Source organism: Tachypleus tridentatus, chromosome 13 (assembly GCF_004210375.1).
Source record: "Tachypleus tridentatus isolate NWPU-2018 chromosome 13, ASM421037v1, whole genome shotgun sequence".
Classification (NCBI taxonomy): domain Eukaryota; kingdom Metazoa; phylum Arthropoda; class Merostomata; order Xiphosura; family Limulidae; genus Tachypleus; species Tachypleus tridentatus.
The window spans coordinates 198,443,107-198,468,653 of record NC_134837.1 but is presented as its reverse complement, the minus strand read 5'-3'; the positions used below and the strand labels follow the sequence as shown (position 1 = coordinate 198,468,653).

General features: G+C 33.1%; 1 protein-coding gene across 1 annotated transcript; it reads left to right on the top strand.

Annotated features, from left to right (window-relative positions):
• Positions 1–559: 559 nt before the first annotated feature.
• LOC143236077 (dual specificity protein phosphatase 6-like) lies at positions 560–24,636 on the top strand. Its single transcript, XM_076474350.1, has 3 exons — positions 560–1,269; positions 9,998–10,417; positions 21,099–24,636. Exons 1-3 carry the CDS (start codon positions 843–845, stop codon positions 21,413–21,415), a joined length of 1,164 nt encoding a protein of 387 aa, XP_076330465.1. The 5' UTR covers positions 560–842; the 3' UTR covers positions 21,416–24,636.
• The last annotated feature ends 911 nt before the right edge of the window (positions 24,637–25,547 follow it).

Here is a 25,547-nt window from a genome sequence, read left to right as displayed (position 1 = left end):
AGATTTAATCACGTTTGAAACACCACAGTTATAAGAATTTTCTTAGAAAAAATTACTGAGAAAAACAAACGAATAGCGTAGCTACCTTTTATTTACAATTACAATATTTTATCATAACATTAACATAAAATTACTCTAAGTTAAAACAATAAAAATAAATAGGCGTATATATATGTGTTTCATCATGTAATTTTGTGCTTTAAAAAAACCAACAAAAATCAACATATGTTAATTTAGATAGATATTAAGTGGTAACAATTAAAAATATCTGATGATGTAGAAGTAACTATAAATTTAAAATGTTGTTGACTACAAAGAAAAAATCCTTCATTTCTCTATACTCAAAGTTAAGTAATCAAAAAATGTGTTGAAAACACTAAAGATTCTTATTTATGTATACCGAACACATATATTACACATACGATCGAGTGTGTTTACTATTTAGCCACCAATTTCCCATGACGTCATTTCCGTATATCAGGCAAATGTCAATGAGATATTACATAGTAACTTTTGATTGGATAATACTGTCACGTGCTACAACTTCGTCAGACCTTTTGTTAAACCAACAAAGTCAATGTAAGAGGTGTGCGAGATAAGAAATCATTTATTTCAGCATGCGTAGTGACGGTGGTTCGTTGTGGGTAAATGAAAAGTTAAGAATTAACAGTTGTATATTCTGTTATTCACACATTTCCACGTGAGTTTAAAGAAATCTATCGTAGGTAAACTACTTCCAAAATGAAGAAGCGTCAATATTTTTTTGATGAATATATAAGGACGCTAATTGTGTCGGTACTCTCGCCAGAAGATAAGACTCACACCCTTACTTCTGGTGTAGAATGGTATTAGCTTTTCTTCAATCCATACATCTCAAAATTATGCCTTCTCGTGTGTATTTTAAGGAACAACAAGCCATGAATCAGGAACGACAAGTGTCTCCTCAGTGGCTTGTTGACCAAATCCGTCATCACGGTCAAGTTCTGCCCTTGGACTGCCGTTCGTGCACCGAATACCGCCTCTCCCACGTTCGTGATGCCATAAGTGTTGTCATACAGGCTTCTACTATAATGTTACGTAGACTTTCAAACGGGAAATTGACTGTTTCTAGTTTCATCAGGGATAATGAAAGCCGTGAAAAGTTCATCAGATTAAGCAAAACGCATATTATCGTTTTATACGACAAAAAAGGCGAAGAATCTATTAGTATTCTTACTACGATGCTACGAAGACTCGAGCAAGATGGCTGTCGTGCTGTGTGTTTACAAGGTAAATTTAAAAAAATGTTTTTATACTGTTATGTAAAAATAGTTAGCAAAATGGCATTACTGTGTATTAATAATCGTATTATAATTGTTAACTTAGAGCTGATTGAAGGAGTTTTAAGCGCTTTTAAGTTTGTGAATTGCTCCTCTTAAAGTTTTTAACAATATTTTTTCATTTACAATTACACATATGATAATTAAGTTTCACCAGGTACACCTTAACGATATTTTCATCAGAAAACAGATGTTAAATAGTGAAATAGGTGTTTAACCTGAAAAAAAAGAAAACAATGACATTTTATTTTAAAATTAAATATATTTCCTTGTTAATCCGTACATAAATAACTTTAAAATTTACTTTGATAAGTTTTTCCTATCCATTATTCAATAAATAAGTTGAACTTCAGATTAAATTTAAGTATTTAAACAGGTTTAAGCGTAGTTAGAAACTTGTTAGAAAATTTAAAATGAAAGGTTCATTAAATGTTTTATGTTAAAAACCTATAGGTCACGACTTCCGCTCACTTAAATAAATAATGTGGGCTGCACAAACTTGTAAAAACATCAGTGTTGGCAAAAATGTAAATTCGAAATTATTTGATTCTACGATAAAAAAGTGATTCTACGTTTTGAAACAAGACGTGTGCGATATAACTTATAAACTGTAACAGCATGAAGTTTATGAAAACAAACTTCCTATTATTGTATTAACAAGTGAACTTGTTCAGATAAAATTAGTAAAATAATTACGATAATGATGTTAGAAACACTCAGAGAATCGAGTAGCACTTGTAATCGATAAGATTACAGTGATGAATAAGTCAAGTGTTGTAAATTATAACTCGTTAACGCGCGCATGAATATTTGTATATATATTTGGGCTGTTGTGGTAGGATGTTAATTACACAATTTAGTTCGGAACGTACTATGGGACCCTGTTTGTGCATTTTGAAGACGCGCCTAATTCACTGAACACTATAGTAATTTACTCGGCTTTTTGTGTAACAAATTTCGTCGTATATTTCTTATTGAAAACATTTGTTTAACTCTAATGTTTCATTGTATTCTGCTTGGAGTTATTAATGCTTCTAAGTGATTGAGTGGAAGTTTTATGTGTAGGCTTAGTACACGGCAAAATATTTAAAATTTAAACCAAGATACGTTTCTTTTAAATTGTATATCTAGGGCTATGAAATAGCAAAGTGTTATGATTGCTCATAATAATATAATTGCTAGTAGGCCTATGAAGTATTGTTAAAAATATATTAGGCGTGCTAAAGATCACGACAACTAACCCAAATAATTAAGTTGTTAATACTATATTTCGTATATTTTTGAGTGCTACATTTTATTGATCGTAGTATGACAGAGGGCGCTGAATTATTCGAGATAGTTCACGATACAAACGTTTAATAGTGTACCTCGCTTAACTATAGTAATGATCAAAGTCTGCTTTAAAAAACTAATGTTATTGACAGTTTCAGTCGCTTAAATAATTACGAGACAGCTTCAATAATAATAAAAACACTTCTAAATCGTTTGGTGATCTAATTATATTGATAACCCACTGTCTGATATTAAAATTTTCTATACCTTTTTTCTTTAGGGTTTTATCGATCCACGTGACATGTTAAGTTTTAAGTAAAGACGAGACAGTGCTCAATATTGGTACAAGTCTTGCGTGCACTGTTCACTAACTTGTTGAGGTAGAATATGCCCTTTGCATAATGTAGCCTGAGTTTTGGCGTTTTAATCACGAAAAACACATTTTCATACAAGATTTGTATGAAAATATATTGAAATAGGTAATAGGTGGCTAATTTGCATATTATAAGAATAAAGAAAGTCATGTGTTTCTGATAACTTTATAAACGTAACTGGATGCTTCTGAAAATAGGTTCAAACTTTGATGGGATGTGAAATAAAAAAAAATGAAAATTAATTCGAGGCCAAATTACATCACTAAGAAATGTGCTTCAAGAAGGACATATTTTACAGTGACGTATTAATAACCATTTAATAAAAACTAAATCCCTTACCAGCTTTATCTTAGTACATACTATAGATATGCTAAAAATGGATATTTATGCCAACTTTGGAGTCTGTAGCTCAAATTATAAGTTAGACACTGAGAATGCCAACTTTCAGATTTTGAGAAAAAATTGTTTAAGGGCATTCAGACCTTTTATTTTGCATACATTTTAAGGATTTTTTAATTTAGCTGAGACTTTTTTTGTACTGGACATTGAAATTGGTTGAGGATTTAAAACATAAAAAAAAGATATTTTTGAGATTTAAAGGGTATATGCTGCCTCAAGATATTATTGCCTGTTAAATGTAACCAACAGTATTAAAAATAGTTATATATTGTATTCAAAGGGATACTGCTCAAAACAACATATGAAAATGAAAGCTAATTGATTTAGGACTTAGTATAAACTACAGGTTACAGTGTCTAGAATTATAAGTGTTGAGAAAGTTTCAACAGGTTAAGTCTGATGAAGGGCATTTGTCTGAGACATCTAATAAAAGAAAACTTAGAAACATGTGCTTTAACTTTTTACAATATCTATTGAAAACATTTTTCCATATTTTGTGGTTTTTTCATATGGTAAACTCAGTAGCTATGTCATAAAGTCTTTAAGACTGTGTAAGGAAATAATATATTGTTCAGTATCAGTAATGACCCCCTTTTCACATTGTTTCATTATATATGATGTGTGTTAAAATTCCTGATGGTGTATGCTTAATTCTGTTATTTGATAAAATATTTTAACAGGATATAATTCATATCTACAAAGTAATATTATATAAAACTGGAATTCAAATGTAATGCATTTAACTGTAATTTTTATAATCTGTCTTCCATTGTATCTAACATGGGTGACAAGTTCTGGTGCAAAGAAGACACCCTTGGCAACAAAATGGAAGAGACAAAAATAGATTTGAAAAATGTAAAATTTAAGTATAAAAAACAAAACAAAAAAACATTTGTAGTCTGGTGTGATTTTTATCACTATTGTTAGGCCAGAAAGCATAGTTTTGTTAAACAAGAAGAGCTGTTTTGAATGCAGGGTTCAAACATTTTTGGAAACTGCTGAAATAGGATGGAATTTTGAAAACATACAAGTCTTATGTTGGGTCACACTGTCATGATAATTTTGATAAAACTTGTTATGATCTGTATATTCAAAATTACTTACTACCTGAAATGTATGAAAAACTGTTATGTAGCTGTAACAAATTTTCATCTGAACAACAAATTTAAATAAAAGCAACCTTCTGTTGCTGGTTAGGTGGTTGGAATTAGTTCATAAGTCATTTAGAAAAACACCTTCAAGAGAAGTTTGTTTTTATGAAAGTGATTTTGTAGCTTTGTATTTTAATTTTATAAAAGCCTCACTAAGTTTCATGTTTCTAGAAGGTTAGTTTTGTACACTAGTTTTATATAATTTGCACAAAACTAAAGTATCCATGTAAGATTAGTTTAATGTCAGAAAAAAAAGGCATGTTTTAAGAATACTCTTGTTCAGTAGTTGTACTGGTGATTTCAGGAGTTTGGTAGTATTACTTTAAGATATCCTGAAAAGCATTAAGTAGGAAAAATACTGTAAAGTAAGTTTCAATATGGTGAAATGTGATGTGAGACAGAAATTTGGAAAGGATTTCTTGATGCTGTAGAAGGAGAGAATTTGGACATGACTAAATACCTATAACTGTTTTCTAGGTGTTTGGCTGAGAATTTTGGGATCTTTGTTTAGAAATTTTAAACGTTGAAGAAAACAGTTGATGTAATCTTCTCTATTAAACTTGGTGAGACATTATTTTTATTATAGTCTATAGTTATATTCTATCTGCAAACATGCTTGGAAGAGTACTGCTTGGGATACAGGGTTTAAAATGTTGTTGGAAGGGTAGGTTTATTTATTTTTTTCCTAGAATGTATTAAAGCCAGAGAAAATTTAAATGTTTAAAACATTTAAGCTTTTGGTTAAATTAATGACAGTAGGGCTGGATGAGTTGTGGAATTGTAATATAATCTTGTGCATGTCTTATGATACTACTCCAAAAGGTCATTTTGTAGGTGTACTATACCACTAACTTTCTAAAGCAGTGCAGCCAATGTAATCCTATACTTTATCTATTACATGAAATATCTGATTCACATGCACAGTTCTTATTTCTTTTCTTTTTTTTTTTGTTACTTAACATCTACTAAGTTGTCTATATCAGCAAAATCCTTGTAATAAGATTCTGTATTCAACTGGTTTCAGTTGTCTGTTTTTCAGACCTCTCTGAATTCTTATTCCTTGTTTTGGTATACTTTTTGTATACACATATTATGATATTTATATCTCAAGGTAATAAGCTACTTTAAGATGTCATAGAATTTAGTCTGTGTTTTCAAACTGGTTAAAGAAATGAGTTGTTAAAACAGACATGATAACATTGCTGGTACAAATTTCAGTATGTAATTTTTTTTTTTAAATGAAATTGTAGATTATTCCTACATACAAAGATGTGAGAAAGGGCAAGATAGGAAGTTGTTTTATGTTTTAAAATCCTTTTTTCTTTGTATTCAAACCCTTTGTTTTTCTCTATGTATAAAAGTACTTTAAGTTCAGACAGTTCAAGATGTGATGTCAGATCTTTTCTGTTTTTGTGTTTTTTTATCCCTTATTATATCAATACATTTCTGTGGGAAAGTTCTCCCATATTTGTTTGAGTGTAATTATTTTAATACTTTTGGCATCATTTTAATCACATTTCACTTTGTGTAATGATTTGTAGTATGTTTATTAAGGGTTCATTTTGCACCTTGCTTTTGTTACATATACTTTTAAAACTACTTGTCTCTCTTCTTGCTTGCTGTGTGGTTAATTTTAGAAAAGTTATCACAAAGGAAATTTAACTGTACTCCAGTAATTCTGTTTTTAGTACTTATAAAGTATCAAAGTTGTATGTTTTATAATTTGTTATCATAACTTAGATGTGCATCAACTTTTACACAAAATTCTGTACATTTGTGTGTATCTTCCTGTGTTGAACTTAATTTACAACAGTGTAATCCCTTTAAGTTGCTCTTAAATTGTAAGGTTTTATTTTGTAACCTGATGCTGAATTCCAAAAACTATGTGGAGCTTAAGATGCAGACAAAGAAAATAAAACTACTGACCAAAGTAACAAACTGAATAACATTATAAGATAACAAGAGACTTTTTGTTCCATATTGATTATCTTATTCACTAAATTAAAGCCTAAAAAAATAATTCATTATTCAAATATTTATACAGCTTTCCATTAAATTCTATTAAATTAACTGCATTCACCAGATCTAAAGACAACCAGTTCAAAACATCTGCTAGAAAAACAAAGCTGAAGATTACTTCTACTCTGCCAGTATTTATATTTGTCTCCTAGTCTTACCATTAAATATGAAAAAAGATGATGCATAATTCCCTTAATCTTAAACACCTCAATTCAGTTTCCTCTTTTGTATCACATTAAACTAAACATGACCTTTTTGTTCTCTGCTTATCAGTAAGTGTTCTAATACCCATTTCAGCCATTCTGAGAAGCATTTTTATTTCAAATGTGTTTCTCATCATCAAGAGTTTCCTCTTTTATCCAAGCAAAAAACAAGCTTGTCATTGTGTAATAACCTTTCCATGTGAGTTATTATTCTACTAACCCTTCTCTAAATCCTTTCCAATAGTTTAATGTCTTTCCTAAGGAAAGGAGTCTAAAACTGAACATAATGTTACAAATGTGGTCTAACCAGTGAGATTATAACCTCTTTAGACTTATATTCAGTACTTTTGTAGATACAACCTAAACTTCTATTTTTTTTTCTACCATTAGCAACAGCACACTGCTTGGATGGGTTAAAAAAAAACCATTACACCAAAGATCCCTTTCTTTCATAATACTGTTATGGTTATTCTGATTTAAAAAAAAAAAAAAAAAAGCTTCTAATTCTGATACACCACATGCATAACCTTGCATTTATATTATTAAAAGCAATCTGCTGTTTATTTTCCAAACTCATCAAATAATACAAGTCTTTTTGTAAGGCTGTAGGATACAGCAATACCCAAAACTTTAATGTTGTAAGCAGATTTAAGTCATCTGATGCCCATTCATTCATCTGTCACTGATGTTAAACAAAGACATGGAGTAGCCATAGCCTGAAGTACACCACTTGTGAAATTAATCCAGTTTGACTGAACTCCATTTATGACAAACCTTTGATTTCTTCCATGCAGTCAGTTTTTCTATCCTGTGAGCCAATCTCTTCCCCACACCTACAGTTAACTTTTTAACAAGCTTTTATGTCTCACCTCATGAAATGCTTTCTGAAAATTCACATACACCACATCCTCACCTTTATCCACACTTACATCTTGTCAAAATATTAGTAAGGCAAGTGAAACCATCCTGACTATCCAACAAAATTCTGAACTTTGTTAAATGAGTTTCACAAACTCTTCCCACCACTGATATAAGACTTGTGAATATGTTAATGCAAATTACAGGTTCTTCATGGCGTGGGAAGATTTTGTAGTAGTTATAGTCCTTGAATTATATAGTAATTTCAGCATAAGTTGGCCATGTGGTAATGCTATGAATTTCAGAGCTGGTAAGCCAAGGTTCAAATCCTTACAGTATCGCAAACTATTCCGTGCAATTTAAGCTATGCATGCATTATAGGAGAGATGTAACTCTGTAGTGTGGATGGTAAAGTACTGCTTAGTGGCAACCTTTCTCACAATCAATGGTTCAAAATTAGGGATAGCAGCAGATAGTCTTAAAACCTTTGTCATCGATACAGAATACAAATAATAATTTTTCTGTCTACATGGGAGAAAGACAGTCATGGTAAAAAATACTTCTGAAACAGTTGTTTGTTTTTTTCTGAACATGTTAGTATTACCATGAACATGAACAGATTTGATTGTACTAAAACTTTGTGTACTAGAAGTATAATTGTAAGGGTACAGATTTGCCTTTTACAGCTGCCTGTATAAAGATTCCATGATAGAGCCTAGGTTAGCATGTGTACCCAGTAATATTAGATGTATTTATTATGGAACCCTAACAGACTGTTATTTGAAAAAAAAAAAAAGCTGTAATTTTCATTTTAGAAGTTCTTGTGCAGTTCCAATTATCGTGGCTAGTGTGGTTGACATTGTAATGACTCATGGTTTCAGTAGAGAAGAAAAGGTGAAAAGTTTTGCGTACCATCAGGGTCAGTGTTTCTTTACCTTTCAATGATTATTGCATCACATCTACAAGTAATGTTTATATGCTACCAGTATTTGAATGTATGGTTATGCATCCATAACCCATATTAGCATCTGTTTATACAGTACCAGTATCTGAAACTATGGAAACGCATCCATAACCCATACTGATGTGTATTCATATGTCATTGGTATCCCAGATGGTGTATTTGATGAAAAACAGGTCCCTAGGAAAGAAAGTGTTTTGTGTTTTTTACAAACACCTTTGGCAGGAATAATTTTTTAAAGAGAATATGTGGAACTTATAAGACATTTAAAGTGACTTTCAAGATTTATCACATCATGCTAAACATGTCTAAAAAACACGTTTTTTAACTTTTTTTCCACGTTGTGCTCTGTCAATAGTTGATTAATTTTTATATCATATATTAAGGAGGTAATAAACAATGAATTATACAAAAAATATTATAGATAGATATTTATCCAACGAATAAAGTATCTTTCAGTTTGAGACCATTAAAATAAAAAATTGCAATTGTTATTGTAAAAGAGTATGCTGAGCACAGGTTTTGTTTTTAACATAAAGATATGCAATATCACTAGTGTAACATGAATGTATCTGTAGCAAATCCAATATAAATGTATATTCGGATTTTGAACTCTGTGTTCCTGGAGTGGTGTTTATAAGAAACTGTTTTTATAGGTTGTGTGTTTGTTAAAGTCGAATGAATTGAATTATAACAGATAGTTTTGGCTTTCGTTTCGCTAAAAAACAACTTGGCGTTTTATACTGTCAAGCGCAAGGGAAACTTCTAGTAATTAGAGGAATTGATTTTTACTATCAAATACAGAAAAATTACTAGTAACCTAGGAAAATTATGAAACAAATAAGTACAAGAGTGATTGCAAATAGAGAATAAAGAAAATATAGAAACTTGCAGGAAAAATAACTTCTAAAAAACAATTTTGTACTGACGATGAATTTTTTTTTCTTTCTGAAAGTAACGTGGATCCAAGTACGGGTACTGTATAGAACATTTAATACTATTTAGTTTAGGCTGTTATTCAAAGATTCAAGATTTGCACAGCATGTTTAGGTAGATCTGATAAAGATGGTTGACAAGACATGTTTTATGTACATAAACTTGTAACATTTCTAAATATATTTATTCCAGTTTTAGCGAATTCTGCATTCCTATTATACACACTTGTATAAGTCAACGTTTATGTCTAATTATTGAAATAATTGGTTCTTGAGGAAGAGCACATTGCTAGTATTGGTGTATCAGGTGAAATATTCCAGCGTAATTTTAACTTTTGAAACTGTAATTTTCACAAGTTCGTGCTTGCAAAAACTTGTCGCTTGCATACTTTGTGTTACTTCTAAAACGTAAATACAGTGCAGTATTCCTCAAAGTGATATTCTGTTGTTATAACGATAGTTTTAATTCTAGTCATTTATATTGTTGTTCTGTTTCAATCTTGCAGGCGGGTTCGAGAATTTTCAACTCCAGTTTCCGGAATGGTGCGAATCTGTGGTCCAGGAAGTTAATCCAGTAGAACCAGAAATATTTGGTCTAGAATCGCTTCGTATCACACCACCTGACTATGTAGCATCTGGTGGAGATCGTTGCGATAGCGGCTACACCAAAGACTATTCTGTTAGTCCTAGTGACACGTCATTTCCGGTCGAAATAATGCCATACCTTTTCCTCGGAAATGCCGAAAACTCCCGAGATTTAGAAGTGCTTGAGAAACATTGCATCAAATACATACTAAATGTGACTCCAGATCTGCCAAATGTATTTGAACAAAAAGGACTTGGTTTTCAATACATGCACATTCCAATTCATGATCACTGGTCGCAAAACCTAGGAAGTTTCTTTAGAAAAGCAATAACATTTATTGGTGAGTTGTTCATATTTATTATTAAGCCTTTTATATCAAAAGTATGTAAGATAACAAGTATGTTTATGTAATTTCGTACAAATACGTTTCTCTTCGTGTAACTATTCGTTTTGGAAATTTTAAAATCCTACTTCAAATTTGATACCAACTACGGTGAGTGTTTTGTAGAGAAAGTGCTGATCTGTATTTAAAAACATACAATTGTACGTCACTTTATCTCTGTCTTGTTAACGTACACAGTATTAGAGAAAATCTGGAAGAAAAGCTACAACTTTGTGGAATCCATTCAAACTTCAGTTGCATTTCATTCAGATCTACCCGTTTGCTCTACATATACCGTATTGACTCATCATTGTCATGGTACAAATAGAGCGTTTCGGAGTATGCGCAATGGAAAAGTCGATAACAACGTAAACGAGGCTCTATAATGATGCTGTTATAAGAAAAATAAGCCCACACACATCCCACGCTCTTATATTCTGCTCGTGAACAACCCACTAAATATTTCAACGCCACATCTTAGTTTTAACTTAGTAAACAATCAATAAATGGCATTTTTTGTGTGTCGTAACATGAATAACTAACCCTTTCATTGTAAAAAAAAAAAAAAAATGTTTTCATTTAATCTTACCACATCACTTACTGAAAGTTCTCTGGTTACGATGCGTTCATTCATTCATTGTTAGTTAAATTGAATTCGTTTCGAATCAGAATTGTAATTGAAATTTAGTATTCTATGGAAAGACTCGCGTTTCTTTAGTGTGCGCATAATATATTCGTCTAAAAGTTGGTTGATTGGTTTTCGTTAACCGCACAGTTACACATTGGACTATCTGTACCGTACCAACCAGGTGTATCGTAACATTATTTTTAGTTTCTTTAAGTTTGCAGGTTTACCACTGAGGGGGCTGATCTAAAAGAGAAATGTTTCACCCGCTTAACAGCCTAGATTGTAGATCAGCGTGTAGTCAGTGAGGGTAGCCGTCGGACGTTTACCACTTATTATAATTCATCCTTACTTTGTCTTGTATGTATGTAAGCTAATTTATTACTGGCTGAATACTTACTGGTGATCGGATGTAACAATTACTATTTAGCCAAGATAATAAGGGTGTATAAGTCACAAAGACCTTAAAAAGTATTGTAATATTTATTGTAATACATCAGATGTATAGGTCTTCAGTTTTCTGCAAGGTTTAAATATGTGTACATCTATTTATTAATGGAGTAACTAAAGAAGGATTTTTTGCGAATACGTAATTTGAACTGTTAATTAGTTGTGTTTCAGTTGCGTTATTATTAACTTAAATTACGTATTAGTATGTACAGCCTATCTAGGTTACCAATCTGCTGCTGTCTTCAGAGGAGTCCTGAGGGGGATTGTTTGTCTCGGAGTTAATTCAACTCTCTTTAAAAGCAAATAGATTTTATTTCAATTATTTTTATTATGCATAATTTTCTGATTCATATTTTTCTTCCCGTTGTTTGTTGCCGTTTTCAAGACTGTTTAAAAAATATTTGACAGAAAATTTCCACATCTTGTTTGTTCAGTAGATATAAAAGATGTTGAAAGAAAAATAAGCGTTACTTATCTGAAACCTTTAGTTTATTTTTTCGTAATTAGAGCGTCATTTTAAATGCACCAGAGGGCGCTACTATAACCAGCTCCACAAATTGGGTATATGAACTTTTATGTCTGTACATGCTACGGAACAAGAACTAATCTTCCTCTGTTTGGGACAGAAGTTCGTCATTGTGTGCGAAACATTCAAAACTACGGTTCATATAGTGAAATAAGATTTTAAGAGTGTTTGCCCTTGCATGGACTCGAACCGCAAAAGCAGAACTTTATCGATTTTCGGGAGCATCTATACATACAGTTTACTAAAATATTCATTACTGCTTGTCCACATGAAAGTAAGGTACAAAAATCAATATAATTTTAAATCAGTATGTGTCTTTTTGCAACCGCGAACAGTTGTTGATACATGTGTTTTTTTGTTTTTATTAATTAAAACAAAAACTTATTACCACATGTGCGTGTTAGAAAATAGTAACTTGTGTCACGGTAATGTGTCAATGTTTTACTCGAAAGAATTATCTTAAACACTACAATATGCCGTATGTTTAGAAGTATCCATTTTTGTATGGAGTTTTTAAAAAGCGTACTTCAAGACTTAACCATTGTTAGATTAACCAAAGGAATGTTTCTAGAGGAATTTTTAAATCCACATATTTTGTTCTGTAGTTTTTTTCGAAGAGTTAAACTTTCGGTTTTAATGTTTTTTAGTCTTTCAAAGTTTTTCCTCTCTTTATTACGCCTGAACCATTTCCTGTGCTATGTTTATCTTTTAATTTGACAAAAAAAACTGTTATCTGGTCAAAGTCGCATTCATATATAATAGAGATAACTGAACATGATATTCACCAACTTGCCTTACGTCAGACTTACGTTACAATACATGTCCAGTCCGACTGGTGTAGCCAGGTGTTTAATTAGTTAAATGTGTAATTATGATTGCTAGGCGTCACGAAGTTGGTATGTAACACTACGGGCATGAGTTAGAGTGCGGTACAGTTCCGAATTTCGGAAATGTTGAAAAATGAATAAAAATTCAGCGTTTTTGAAATGTTTGTATTTTTAAGTTGCTGAATAAATTGGGTTTGAGATAGCAAACGACAGTACATCAAACACGTGTTATTGATATGATGGTTGTGTACGTTTGTATACGACACGTACCATTCATTAGATTTTAGATACACTTTATGGTATGCAACTTATTCCAATAATTCTTTGAAAAAGGTGGAAGTTCTCTCTTTGAGATGCGCAGAAGAACTGAATGGTGTCTTGCTTTTGTTCATCGGCTTTCTTCAGCCTCGACATCTGGTGAATTCGCCACTGAAAGGGTGTAAGGGGGCCCCAAGAACTAGAATAACTGAGGCATCTAAGTAATTTGTTGCGTGTTTTTTGTGTGTGTGTTTTTTCTACTTGGCTGCGGCACATCTTGAACGGCAATGTAGATTATACTTTTAAGGCACACCCTTTCTTCTTGTAGGCGTGGTATAACAAACTGGTGATGAATACGAAATTGTTGTTGTTTTGAAGGCGTCTTTATAAACTTACGACTATTGTTACTAAATTAGGGTTACCAAAGCAAACGAGGGTTAGGTTGTTTGTACTTATTAAAGTATTGTGTATGAAAAATGAGCCTTTTTTAAAGTTTTTATTATTAGCATTTTGGTTTTTTACCAGTTTATAGGAACTAGATGTTGGATTTTTTAAAAATGAAATTAATCTTATTGATGAAATTTGTCAAACATACAACTGTGTTACGCCCGCCACTTTACTAACCCTACTGAGTTCTCTTTCGTCATTGGTGACTATTATTTAATTAGCACATAAACTAAGTAATATTTCAATTCCATTTCTTGTTCTCTTGCTGAGTACAAGTGGGAAGAACCGACGCAGAATACCTTGTCGCGCACATGCTTAAAGAAAATATATTTTAACCTTTTAGATGACAAACTGCCGTTTTTTTATTTGGAAATATGTCCTTAAAATCAGTTTCTGCTTTATTTTTATAGAATCCTCCGGACAGATAATTGTGGGAATATTCTGCTCACATTCTTACCATGATCTGTGTAAGATAAAAATATTCTGTGGATTTTCAGGTATTACAACTTCTATGTATCACAGAAAGTGTTTTTATTAAAACTAATGAAATTAATTTTCTTATTAAAATTATGCAATATAAACATTACTGGTGAGTTTTGATTCTTTACACAATTCGAAGTTGCAAAACTTTCAGGGTAGCGTAATTGCACGTGTATTTTTGTAATTTTACTAAAGGACCTTATAACTACTACTATTAGATTCCACTGGTATTGCAGGACAATGTTATTTAGTAACTGTTGTCATAATTCCACTGGTGTTAGATGTTCAGTTGGGTCTTGCTTTGAAGTTCAGTTCATGGGGTTTTTCTTACAAATTCCAGTGCTTCATGTTGCCGCTTAATTTTAGGGACTGAAGCCTGAAATGTCAAAATTCCTTTATTCAAAAATAAATGTATTAATATTACTTCTTATTAAACTTTCACCACAAGGATGAACAGATGATTATAAAAATAGTTTTTGTATGAAAATTTATAAAAATAATTTATATTTTAATTTTTTTTTTTTGGCGGCATATAAACAAAGAAAACATAACTGTTTTTGCAGATATATATCAGAATGGCTGCTATAGGTATTAACACTTTTACTGATAAGGAGAAAACAACGTTGCGACCTTCCTAGGTCATCTTCAGGTTAAGAAAGAAGATGACCTAGGAAGGTCGCAACGTTGTTTTTTCCTTGTCAGTAAAAGTGTTAATACCCATACCAGCCGTTCTGAGATTTTTTTTTTCAAGTGGGTTTCTCGTCATCAAGAATTGCTTTTGCAGATATTGTTTTCAGATGACTCTGTTCTGATTACATAAATAATTTTATATAAGTACGTATCAACAAGCATAAATATAGTGAAATATAGTTTTATCAAACCATACAATTATAACACAAATGTAGCACTAAGATGTTATGGTTCTTGTTTATATCTACTATTGGAATAGTTTTTCTACGTGAGTACTAGCTTACCTAAGCCTAGTGTCCTGTCAGAATGAAAATACAAGCAGAGAGAGATTCAGTATCCCGAGAAAAAACATAAAATGTATTTCAGTCCCTTAGACGGTCAGGCGCCATCTCGTACTATGTTTAACATTTTTGGTAACATGCATATTAAAAGAATCTTTCCGTGTCTGAATAAATTAAACGTTTAACTGACACAATTTGACTTTAAAAAGGTGAGGGGCAGCAGTATTAACCAACCAGTACTGAAGAGGCCGACAACGAAAACGTCAATCCAAGCTGAATCTCCCATCCATGAACTTTTAATTTTTCTCTAGAATAGTAAAACTTACAAACTAACATTAAGCTTCACAGTTTAACGTTAATAGCGTAGAAGTATACATAGACTACGTCATTTTTCAAACTCACCTTCTTTTCTCTGTCTGCTCCAAGTATGATAGATGACTAACACCAAATGTTCACACAGGAAAATGTAGGCCTACATTAGTCTGCGGCAATGCTCTTCTTTCTTTTTATAAGATGACTGATCTATCACTTTTAGAGACCTGTGCAAAACCGACCTCAAACGTTATCGTACTAATTTACAATTGTTATTGTGCGTGACTTTACGTAGCAAAAATCCCTATAGTGGCAGTCGAGGCTAAGAGCCTGTAAGAACCGGTTCAGCGAACTCATGAAATTTTTAAAAACAGGTTGTTAAGAACTGGCTGAATTCTACCATTGGTTAACACTAAAGAACATAATATATAAGACTGACAAATAGAAAGTGTTTATTTATTAGGCCCACAATATTTGATATAATAATGTACAAAAAATATACCCATGGCCATGTGACTGTAAGCACTCAGAGCTTTATACATTTTAAATCATGAAGATTGTCTGTAGAGCAAAATAACGTAATCTTTATACAGATATATCTAGCGTGACTGACTTCAGAGATTCAAGTTATAGTGCTGTAAACTGTATAATATGAATACACGATTGTAATTGCTATCACGGAAAGGGAACTTACGATGGTCGTGTTGAAAATGGTTTAGAGAAATACAGTACTTTATTTGTTTGGGCTACTTCCTTTGACGTTTAGAAGTCAGGAAACTTGTATTGTGTAATTAAACAAGAAAGAGTTGACGTAAATAACAAGAAACAAAAAAACTGCTGTGTTAGTGAAGTAAATGGAAACTTTTGTGGGCTCTAATTTAAGTGTGATGGTGATAATGCAAGGGGTATGCTAAAGGCGAAACTTCTGTCTAAACTGTTCACAAATATTTATTGAATGGAGCTTTTGGTTACTTTGACCAGCCAGGATAAGTTAGTGTGAAATATAATTATATCTTTCTGGTATTTACTTTTCTGATTATTATTTACACTAACTAATAAATAAAACACGAGATTAAGCGGTTCACAATTTGTTAAATAGAGCTGTTTGTTATTTTGGTCAGCCAGGATCAGTTAGTTTGAAATATAATTATATCTTTCTCGTATTTAATTTTCTGAGTACACTGTGTAACACAAATTTTGTTCCTGGAGAGTATTTGTTATTTCTTAATTGCTTATGTTGTAAAAATACAGAAAATGACCATTATTCCCTTCAAACTTTACTTTTGTGACCTGAATAATGAAATTTAGAAATTAACCTATTTTCTATTTAAAAAAAAAACGGGCAAATTTGCACATTTTCCTTTACATAAGGTCTGAATAAAACAACATATCAATCAAGATTTACATGTATTTATACCAAAGTTATACAAAAATGTTTAGAAGTGAGTAGTTTATCGAGATTAGCGACCCTAATGTAAATCACTTTCACGTATCAGCCCCCAAATACAGGCTCCCATCATGTTTTCGTTATACGCTCCGTGGTAGCGTCGTTCAAAGTCTAGTATATCTTGGTGGAAGCACTCGCCTTGCTCATCTGAGTATGCTCCCATGTTCTCCTTGAATTTATCAAGGTGGGCGTTAGAGATATGGACTTTCAGGAACATCCTGCAGCCCGTTTTGCCGTAGTTTTTCACGAGAGCCTTAACCAGTTCCGCATAATTTTCGGCCTTGTGATTGCCCCGAACCAATGCGACAAAACTGCCACAAGTTGTTTTTTTTTCTCTTCTTACTGAGCTTCTACTCCAGAATCTTCTTTATTTGTGGTCCAACGAAGACATCAGCTTTGACTCAGACAGCTTAAGGAGGAAGTCTGGAAGGAACTTGAAGGCTGTGACGAATTCTTTCATAAGACCCAATTTTATGTGCAATGGTGGGAACAACACCTTGTGGAGGTCCACTAGTGGCTCACACTTGACATTGTGGCTCCCCACAGAGAACTTGGTCCGTTGTGGCCAGTGCTTCTTGTTGTAGTGCGCTGCGGTGCTCCTGCTTTCCCAAAGGCAAATATAACAGGGAAACTTTGTAAAGCCTCCTTGGAGATCCATCAGGAATGCCACCATTTTGAAGTCTCTGATAATCTCTCAGCTATACTTATCACACTTCAAGGCTTCTAGCAAGATCTTGACGCTGTTGTATTCCTCTTTATTCGTGTTGTTCTTTATGTTGTATTCCTATTCGGTGCACCGAATGAGCTAGGGGAAAGGTAGGATACTTATTCCCGCTATAAAGCAGCATAGCTTTGAGGTTTCTGGATGAGCTATCAAAGAAGAGGCGCCCATCATGACGAGTGAAGAAGCTTGAAAAATATCGGTGACGCTTCCTTTGACTTGCGACTTGCACACTTTCATCTAACAAATCCCACTCCTTGAGCCTAGATGTCAAAAGCTTGGCATTCGAGTTTGTTAGGCCAAGATCTCTGATCAAGTCATTGAGGTCTCTTTGGTTGGGGTAGTATGGGTTTCTCTCACCAGCTGCACCTCTGAAATTGTAATCTGGATCTCCAATGCCTACCTCCTCTTCTACAACGATCTAGAAAGTTCTTGAAAATTCTCTGTCAGATATTCAGCACTGAATCTACCTGGAATGTTCTGGAAAATGGGTAAATTTGAAATTTTCATTACAGAGGTCACAAAAGCAAAGTTTGAAGAGAAAAATAGGTCTTTTCCATTTACTTTAGGCATAAGCAATTGGGAAATTATACTTGCTACCCAGAAACGAGAAAAAGTAAAAAATTTTGTTACATAGTGTTATTATTTACACTAATTAATAAATAAAACATGTGACTAGTCGGCTGAAATATGAAGATTTAATTTTTCGATGTGCCAAAAAAAATGTTTTTCGACTTTTAATGTAGCACTACAATATACCTGAGAGGAAATTATTTTAGTAATTTTTAAAATTTATTCTGCATTTTTCCTTTTTGAGACTTAAACTTATTCAGTTGCTATTATTGTTGTTGTTTTACTGTTCTGGATTGATTGAAAGACAATTTATTCTTTGTTCTTATTGTTGTAGAATATTTTATTATTGTTATTAGTTTTACTAATGGTGGGAGAATTCGGGGATAAGACCTCCCCACCAGATATAAAGGAGAAACAGAGAGAGAGTAAAAACAGAACAGTTTGCTCTAAAGCATGTTCGTATTTGTATTGTATACATATTTTAAATTGTACATGTACTCTCTTCAAGTATTATATTTTACTGTTATTGTATTTTGAAGTATTTTTGCAACTGGGCTTTCTCGTGAACATGGATAAAAATTCAGAGTTAATATTTTTCAAAAAGGAGAAACTCCTAAAATGTGAACCACACGGAGCAATGGGAATGACAGAGGTCTTTATCTGTGTGGGGTATTTTTTTAGGCATATCCTTTCCTGATAGAAATCTTGGCTATAGCCCATTTAACATCTATAGAAAGAACACGGCCCTCGTGCTACTCGACTGCGACTCGCAGTCAGTAGTTTATAGTTTTGTAAAGTGGAAGGTAGGTTATTGTTGTAAACCCTCACTACAGTTCTTGAAGGCATTTTAAATGCATTTGCGCACAACCTTGGCCAAGCGCAACCCTGTTTAGCATTACGGACTGTGGAACTCTCGTTCCGTTGTTCGCATTCCGTTGCTATAGAAGGAAAACAAACACGTGCTCTACGTTTACAGGATGTGATTGCGTTGTAGTAAGAGTGACAGTCAAATTTCACTGTTTGGTTTAACAGGTTGTTGTTTAATAGCTGTCTTCACTCTAGTTTATCACTTCGAAATTTGACACAGCTAATACAGTTAACCCTCGTGTATTTGTATTCGGTAGGCGACAAGTAATACATATAATCAGCAACGCCTTAAGGCTCAAGCGTGATTCTCTTATTTTTTCAAAGAATTCTGCTATTATTAATATTACTAAAGTGAGGTATTAAACAATGCAGCATTCAGACTCAAGGTCCAAACTGAACCTGTTTTGTAAACTAGACATTCTTGTTTGTTTTTCTCAACCATCGACTTGATATCGACGGTACTGCCACCTCTATATGACATTATTTTTTTTATTGCTTTCTTTGAAAAAAAAAAAAGCGCGATTGTTGCCTGTCACTTCTTGTGAGAGGTAGGAAGTTATTTAAAGTCATCACAAATTATTTAATCTTTATTCCGCTATAACGCCTGAAAATAGCATCGTGTATAGATTATAAATCTACTAACTAGCTTTACACTTGCTGTTTATTTACTGTTAAATAACTTTGTTTTTACAATTTACCGTAGTAAACTACGACTTCTTTTTTGAGGTAAAAACTCGGATCATATCATTAAGGATTTTATAGCTGAAGAAATCTGAGAATGTCTGTTTGTTTTTTAATTTCACGCAAAACTACACGAGGGCTATCTGCGCTAGCCATCCCTAATTTAACAGTGTAAGACTAGAGGGAAGTCATCACCACCCACTGCCAACTCTTGGGCTACTCTTTTACCAGCACATAGTGGGATTGACCGTAATATAATAACACACCCACGGCTTAAAGGGTGCGAATGTTTGGTGTGACGGGGATTCGAGCTCACGACCCTCTGATTACGAGTCGAGCGCTTAGAATGTCTGGTACAACATTTCGTGTTCTAGTGTTAATGTAATGCTCTAATACGCAATGATTTAAATTAATCATGTTAATTTTTTTGCGTAACAAATCTTAATTTGTATTTAGTAAGAGTTTTAGGGTAAAAGGTGGCAGTTCTTACACTCATATGACCTGTCACGTACTTGAGTATAAACCTGCGTTGTAGGTGACTTCTTGCTCTATCGTGTGTGTATATATCATTTACACTAGCATGGCGGCTGTGTTAGTAATTAGTAATTGTGATATTCATATCTCATTGAAAAAACATTTCGAAAAAAATAACGTTTTCTTTTAAGAAAAAGGTGGGTTTTATCTGGAAAGTATTGCATGGGAAAATGTTTCGATTTTGCCGATATAAAGTGTAATGTTTTTTATATATTAAAAGTGGTGCCCTTATTGAAAAAAAAACTTTTTTTAAGAACTCTATTGTTTTTAATACTATATTTACAAATTGCAACGGTAAAGATATATTTAAACCTTCACGTGCGGCCGCAGTAAAAGTGTTATGAGCAGAGCACTTTTGTTTAAAATTATGTTCAGTGATAAATGTTTTTTGCGCTACCGTAGTTGTTTTTATAATTGACTGAATTTTGATCACCCAGAGTGGTAAATTGTTTATGGATTTCTTGTTTGTGGTGGCATTGAACAGATGGCACTACATTTTATTTATTATTTTGTTCACATATGTTGACACGTATATACGCTACGTTTATTATATTAAGGTGTAATTGAAGTTACATATTTCCCAGTAGGTAATGAGCAATATCTTGCCATCCACCTGAAGGAGTTTGCTGCTGCTTATAACGTATAAGTGTTAAAGGTGTGTGGTATCGCATGAATTCAAATCCATAGCTTTTCACCGTCGTACTTGTGGTTAGCAATCGTCAAATTCTTTTTAATACTTTGCGATAACAGTGAATAGACTTGCACCGTGTTTTCACAAGTTGTCTTTTCAAATATTATCTAATTATTTTGAATGTCTGAGTAACATTTTTGTATGTTTCTAAGTAGTTTTAAAGTTTGTATTATACGTATTTTTATTCAAAAGATTTTATGTAATATTTTCCATTTTTCTGTATTTACAGATGAAGCCCGTCAGAGAAAACAGGGTGTGCTGGTGCATTGTCTGGCGGGTGTTAGTCGATCAGTAACTATCACGTTGGCTTATCTCATGCAAAAAATGAACATGCCCCTCAATGATGCATATGACTTTGTTCGACAACGAAAAGCTAACATTTCGCCAAATTTCAACTTCTTGGGGCAGTTAATGGACTTTGAACGACAGTTGAATTTGACACCGTGTTGCTTGGTATGCCACGTAGCCCCGTGCCAGTGTCAAACATTTCATTTCATGTCCCCGTCTCAGTTCACACCTGACTCCGGAATTGATATTTACCGCTAGTCTCTATGTCTTGATTAGATTACTGTTATTTTGTGACAACTGAATATTCTACTATTGTGCGACTTGACGTGCTCTTTCTAACTGGCGAATATTGCAACAATGTGAGAGATGAAGAGAAACACACCGGTTTTGTTTATTTGTGAATTTCAGTGATGTAAACACGTAATCTGCTTTTTGGTTCGTCACTTCCCCAGCAGTAGACTAGTTTCGCTGGATTACAGCTCATCAGTCCTGCTTGGAAGTGGTGAATAAAAAAAGGAAGTGTGTTGATATACTTTGCTGCGAAGATGTATTAGCACTAAAAAAAATGAAAACTACTAAATTTTTATAAATATATTGTCAGTGTTAGTTATTTCATAGGACCTGTGCTGGCATGGTTCTTTTTAAAGTTTCATAAAATAACGTTCTGATTTTAGAATATTGTATATATTCATTTTATACGGTTTAACGTTCTTTAACCTGAAATAAAGACAGGTACCATGTCTGTACATGTTATGTCGCAGCTGTCTAGGTAAACGTTGTTAAAACATTAAACAGATGTTATCGATATTCAAACTGATTTGGTGTTTATTAAACAGTATTAGTAAGAAATATATCAAATGCACACTCGATTATCAACTTTTGATGAAATTTGTAGATAACGATATTGTATAAATCTATATGTGGTGTTACGTTGGCATTTCACGTGACATGTCTAAATATTTTTCTCGTATTGAGCTGAATTAAGTTGCTGATATAGAGTTCACTAACTGATGTTTTAGTGCCAAAATGTTTGTAAGGCTTACATTCAGGTGTATTATTCAAGGTTTACAGGTCAAAGTATTGAAATAAATCTGTATATTTCAAATCATTATATCCTAAAAAGTACTTTTCTTTGGAATTCAGACAGTGGAACTTTGAAAATAACGTTTTTCTTTTACTGAAAAATTGGACGTAATACAAAAAATATCAGAACAGAACCAGTGTTAGTGTAACTGTGACAGGTTGATGGGCAGTTCTGAGAAACTAATTTGCACATAACTTAATTTCTACCTGTCTAATAATAATAAAATATCAAAAGTTTAGTTGTCTAGGGGATATCTTCACGTGGCTATTGTACGTATATAGTCTTAACTGTGAATGAAGTATCCAGTTTAAAACACAGCTCTACTGATTTTTATTGCTCACGATGCAAATCGTATTGGCTACAAATCTTGCAGACATGTTGTTACATCCTACTCTTAGTTTTTATCGTATTATGCTAATGTAGAAAATAAGTCTCAGACTCGGAACTGTCTGATCGAGAGTTTTATTCAGGGTGTTTCAAAAACAGTCACGTGAGTATGCCATATGATAGCAGCATATTTTAACCACAACATCAAACCTGTCTTGAATTACACTATTTCCCAAAGCTTTATTTCTTAAGACTGTTTTTAAGTTTGTGGGTTATTCTGATAGACATCTTCTTTAACGAGGTATTTACATTAAAAATTAAAAATTGCTGGTCCAGCGCTCGCTGACCAGGAAGTGGGCGTTCAGTTGCTCTTTGGAATGACCATTTGATCGAAGTATCTTTATTTTGTCGGCTTATTTGTACAATCCCTTACACTGACAAGTTTTTATTAAAATCGCTAATTTTGTATTATTAGTAAAAAGAGTGATATTAATTTGTTAAAACTTCAAATTAGATATTCGGTAAAACAAGACCTTCTTACAACACACTCCGGACCTTCCTTGATAACATTTGATACTCTCCATGTTAATCTGCTGAAATCCTTTATAATTACACTTTACCTTATTATAAGTGAAACTGTTTTATGCTCTAATGTTTATTGGAGGGTTGAAATAACAAGTAAGGTATGGCCAGGTGGTGAGGGTGCTAGACTCGCAATCTGGGGGTCGCGGGTTAGAATCTCCATCCCACCAAACATGTGCTCATCCTTTCAGCTGTGGGGAGGTGGGTATAATGTTACGGTCAACTCCACTATTCTTTGGTAAAAGAGTAGCCCAAAAGTGGCTGTGGGTGGTGATGACTAGTTGCCTTCTCTCTAGTCTTGATATTGTAAAATTAGGGATGGCTAGCGCAGATAGCCCTTATGTAGCTTTGCGCGAAATTCAAAAACAAATAAACCGAAATAATAAATAAGTGAGGGTGCATTTTGTCACCCCAACTTAAGCCTTGGTAGTTGTTCGATATGAAACTAATTTTTTTTTTCGCATATAATGTTTACATAATATGGATGTACATATAAGTGTCTTGTTTATGATGTTACCAAGCATTTAAAGTGTATTGATTAAATTGAGCCTAATTCTGCTGGCGTGTCTTGTATTATACACCAAGTTTACCTTCAGACGTTCTGTGAGCTGGTACGTCAAACCATTTGCCATATATAATGTTTTATTAAGAAAATTTCATTAAAAATATTCGTTACTCGGTCAAGTAAAAGAGTTGGTAAGTTTTTCTCGCTGATTTTTCAGGGTAATATAATTGTATAATTATATTAAATATTGTGGTTTGTAAATATGCTTTACATCAGTCTAAAAGTTGTTTACAAAACTGTTGATCTCATAGCTACGTTTACCAACACGTTATCATATCAAAGGATAGACACAAGTTTTTAATAAGAGTAATTAGACTATGTGTATGATAATCTCTGTAAAACAGAGTTGGGTATGATTGATGTCTGGTTGAAAGAGAGTTTAAGAAACTTGTAGTGGCACGTGAAACAGCAGTAGATTATTTTATTTTGTAGCCAAAAATTACCTTTTATGTTTCCAACTACGGATCAAATTAGAATGTGGGAGACTCTCGTGCTTTAGATTATAAACTTGTCTACGGATCAAATTAGAATGTGGGAGACTCTCGTGCTTTAGATTATAAACTTGTTTTTATATACATTCTTATTTGATTATTTTTAATTATTCAAATATTGCTCCATGTTTTTGAGTTTTCATCCATCTAACCTTTCTGTTTTATTTCCAATCATTTGAAGAGCCATTCCATAAACATTTGTCTAAACAAACAGAAGTGGCCATAATTAGATGATATATAACCGTTTTACAAGAATTCGTTATTGTTTAATGTAGTGTTGTTGTGTGGCAAGAAGTTGTAAGACAGATGTATATGTATATATATAATATAGACAAACGAAGAAATAAATGAAGTTTAATAATATATTGGTTTTTGTTATGTAACCGTTAAGATTTTTTTTGTAACAAATAAAATTATATTACATTTGAAATAGCATCTCTCTCTTTCTCCTTATTTTTCAAGGATGAACGAATTATTTGCACACATGCATTTCTCTAAACACCATATACCTTCATGTATTGTAAAGTGAGGTCGAATTCAACTAGTTCAGTTCAAATTATATGTAAAAACGGCTCTATGAAAGCTCTATGTAGAGGAGCGAACAACGTTTCGACCTTCTTCGGTCATTGTCAGGCTTACAAAGAAGCGGCCCGGCATTGTCAGGTGGGTTAAGGCGTGCGACTCGTAATCCGAGGGTTGCAGGTTCGCATTCCCGTCGCACCAAACATGTTCGCTCTTTCAGCCGTGGGGGCGTTATAATGTTACGGTCAATCCCACTATTCGTTGTTAAAAGAGTTGGCGGTGGGTGGTGATGACTAGCTGCCTTCCCTCTAGTTTAACACTGCTAAATTAGGGACGGCTACCGCAGATAGTCCTCGAGTAGCTTTGCACGAAATTCAAAAACAAACAAATCATAAAGAAAGAAAGAAGTAACTGACCGATAGTTGACCACATGTTTGAAGGCGGTTGTGTAATTGAGTGTAGGAATGTAGAGGGCGTGCTTAGATGTTGGACAAAATTTATTGATACAGGTATAAAGGTGTTTCTTTGTATTGGTTTATTTTGGGCTTGAGTTGTTGTACAAGTAAGGCTTCTTTAGTTTTGCGTTTGTTTATGTTTGTTTCTTTATTTAGTATTTGAGTGTTTTCTATGGTTATGTTGTGTTTATTTGACTTGCAGTGTTCGAAAATGTGTGACGGTGACTTTTTATGTTCTTTGAATCTGGTTTCCATTTTTCTATTTGTTTCTTCAATATAGAAGTCGTGGCAGTTGTCACATTGTATTTTATAAACAATGTTGGTGTTGTGTTTGTCAGTGTAGTTTTTACATAGTATAAACCTA

What these genes read in the sequence shown, in the direction of transcription:
- LOC143236077 (XM_076474350.1), top strand. Translation starts at nt 843, where the DNA reads ATGGTATTAGCTTTTCTTCAATCCATACATCTCAAAATTATGCCTTCT. An exon ending in TCGTGCTGTGTGTTTACAAG is followed by an intron (nt 1,270 to 9,997) that starts GTAAATTTAAAA and finishes TCAATCTTGCAG; the next exon opens with GCGGGTTCGAGAATTTTCAA. An exon ending in AAAAGCAATAACATTTATTG is followed by an intron (nt 10,418 to 21,098) that starts GTGAGTTGTTCA and finishes CTGTATTTACAG; the next exon opens with ATGAAGCCCGTCAGAGAAAA.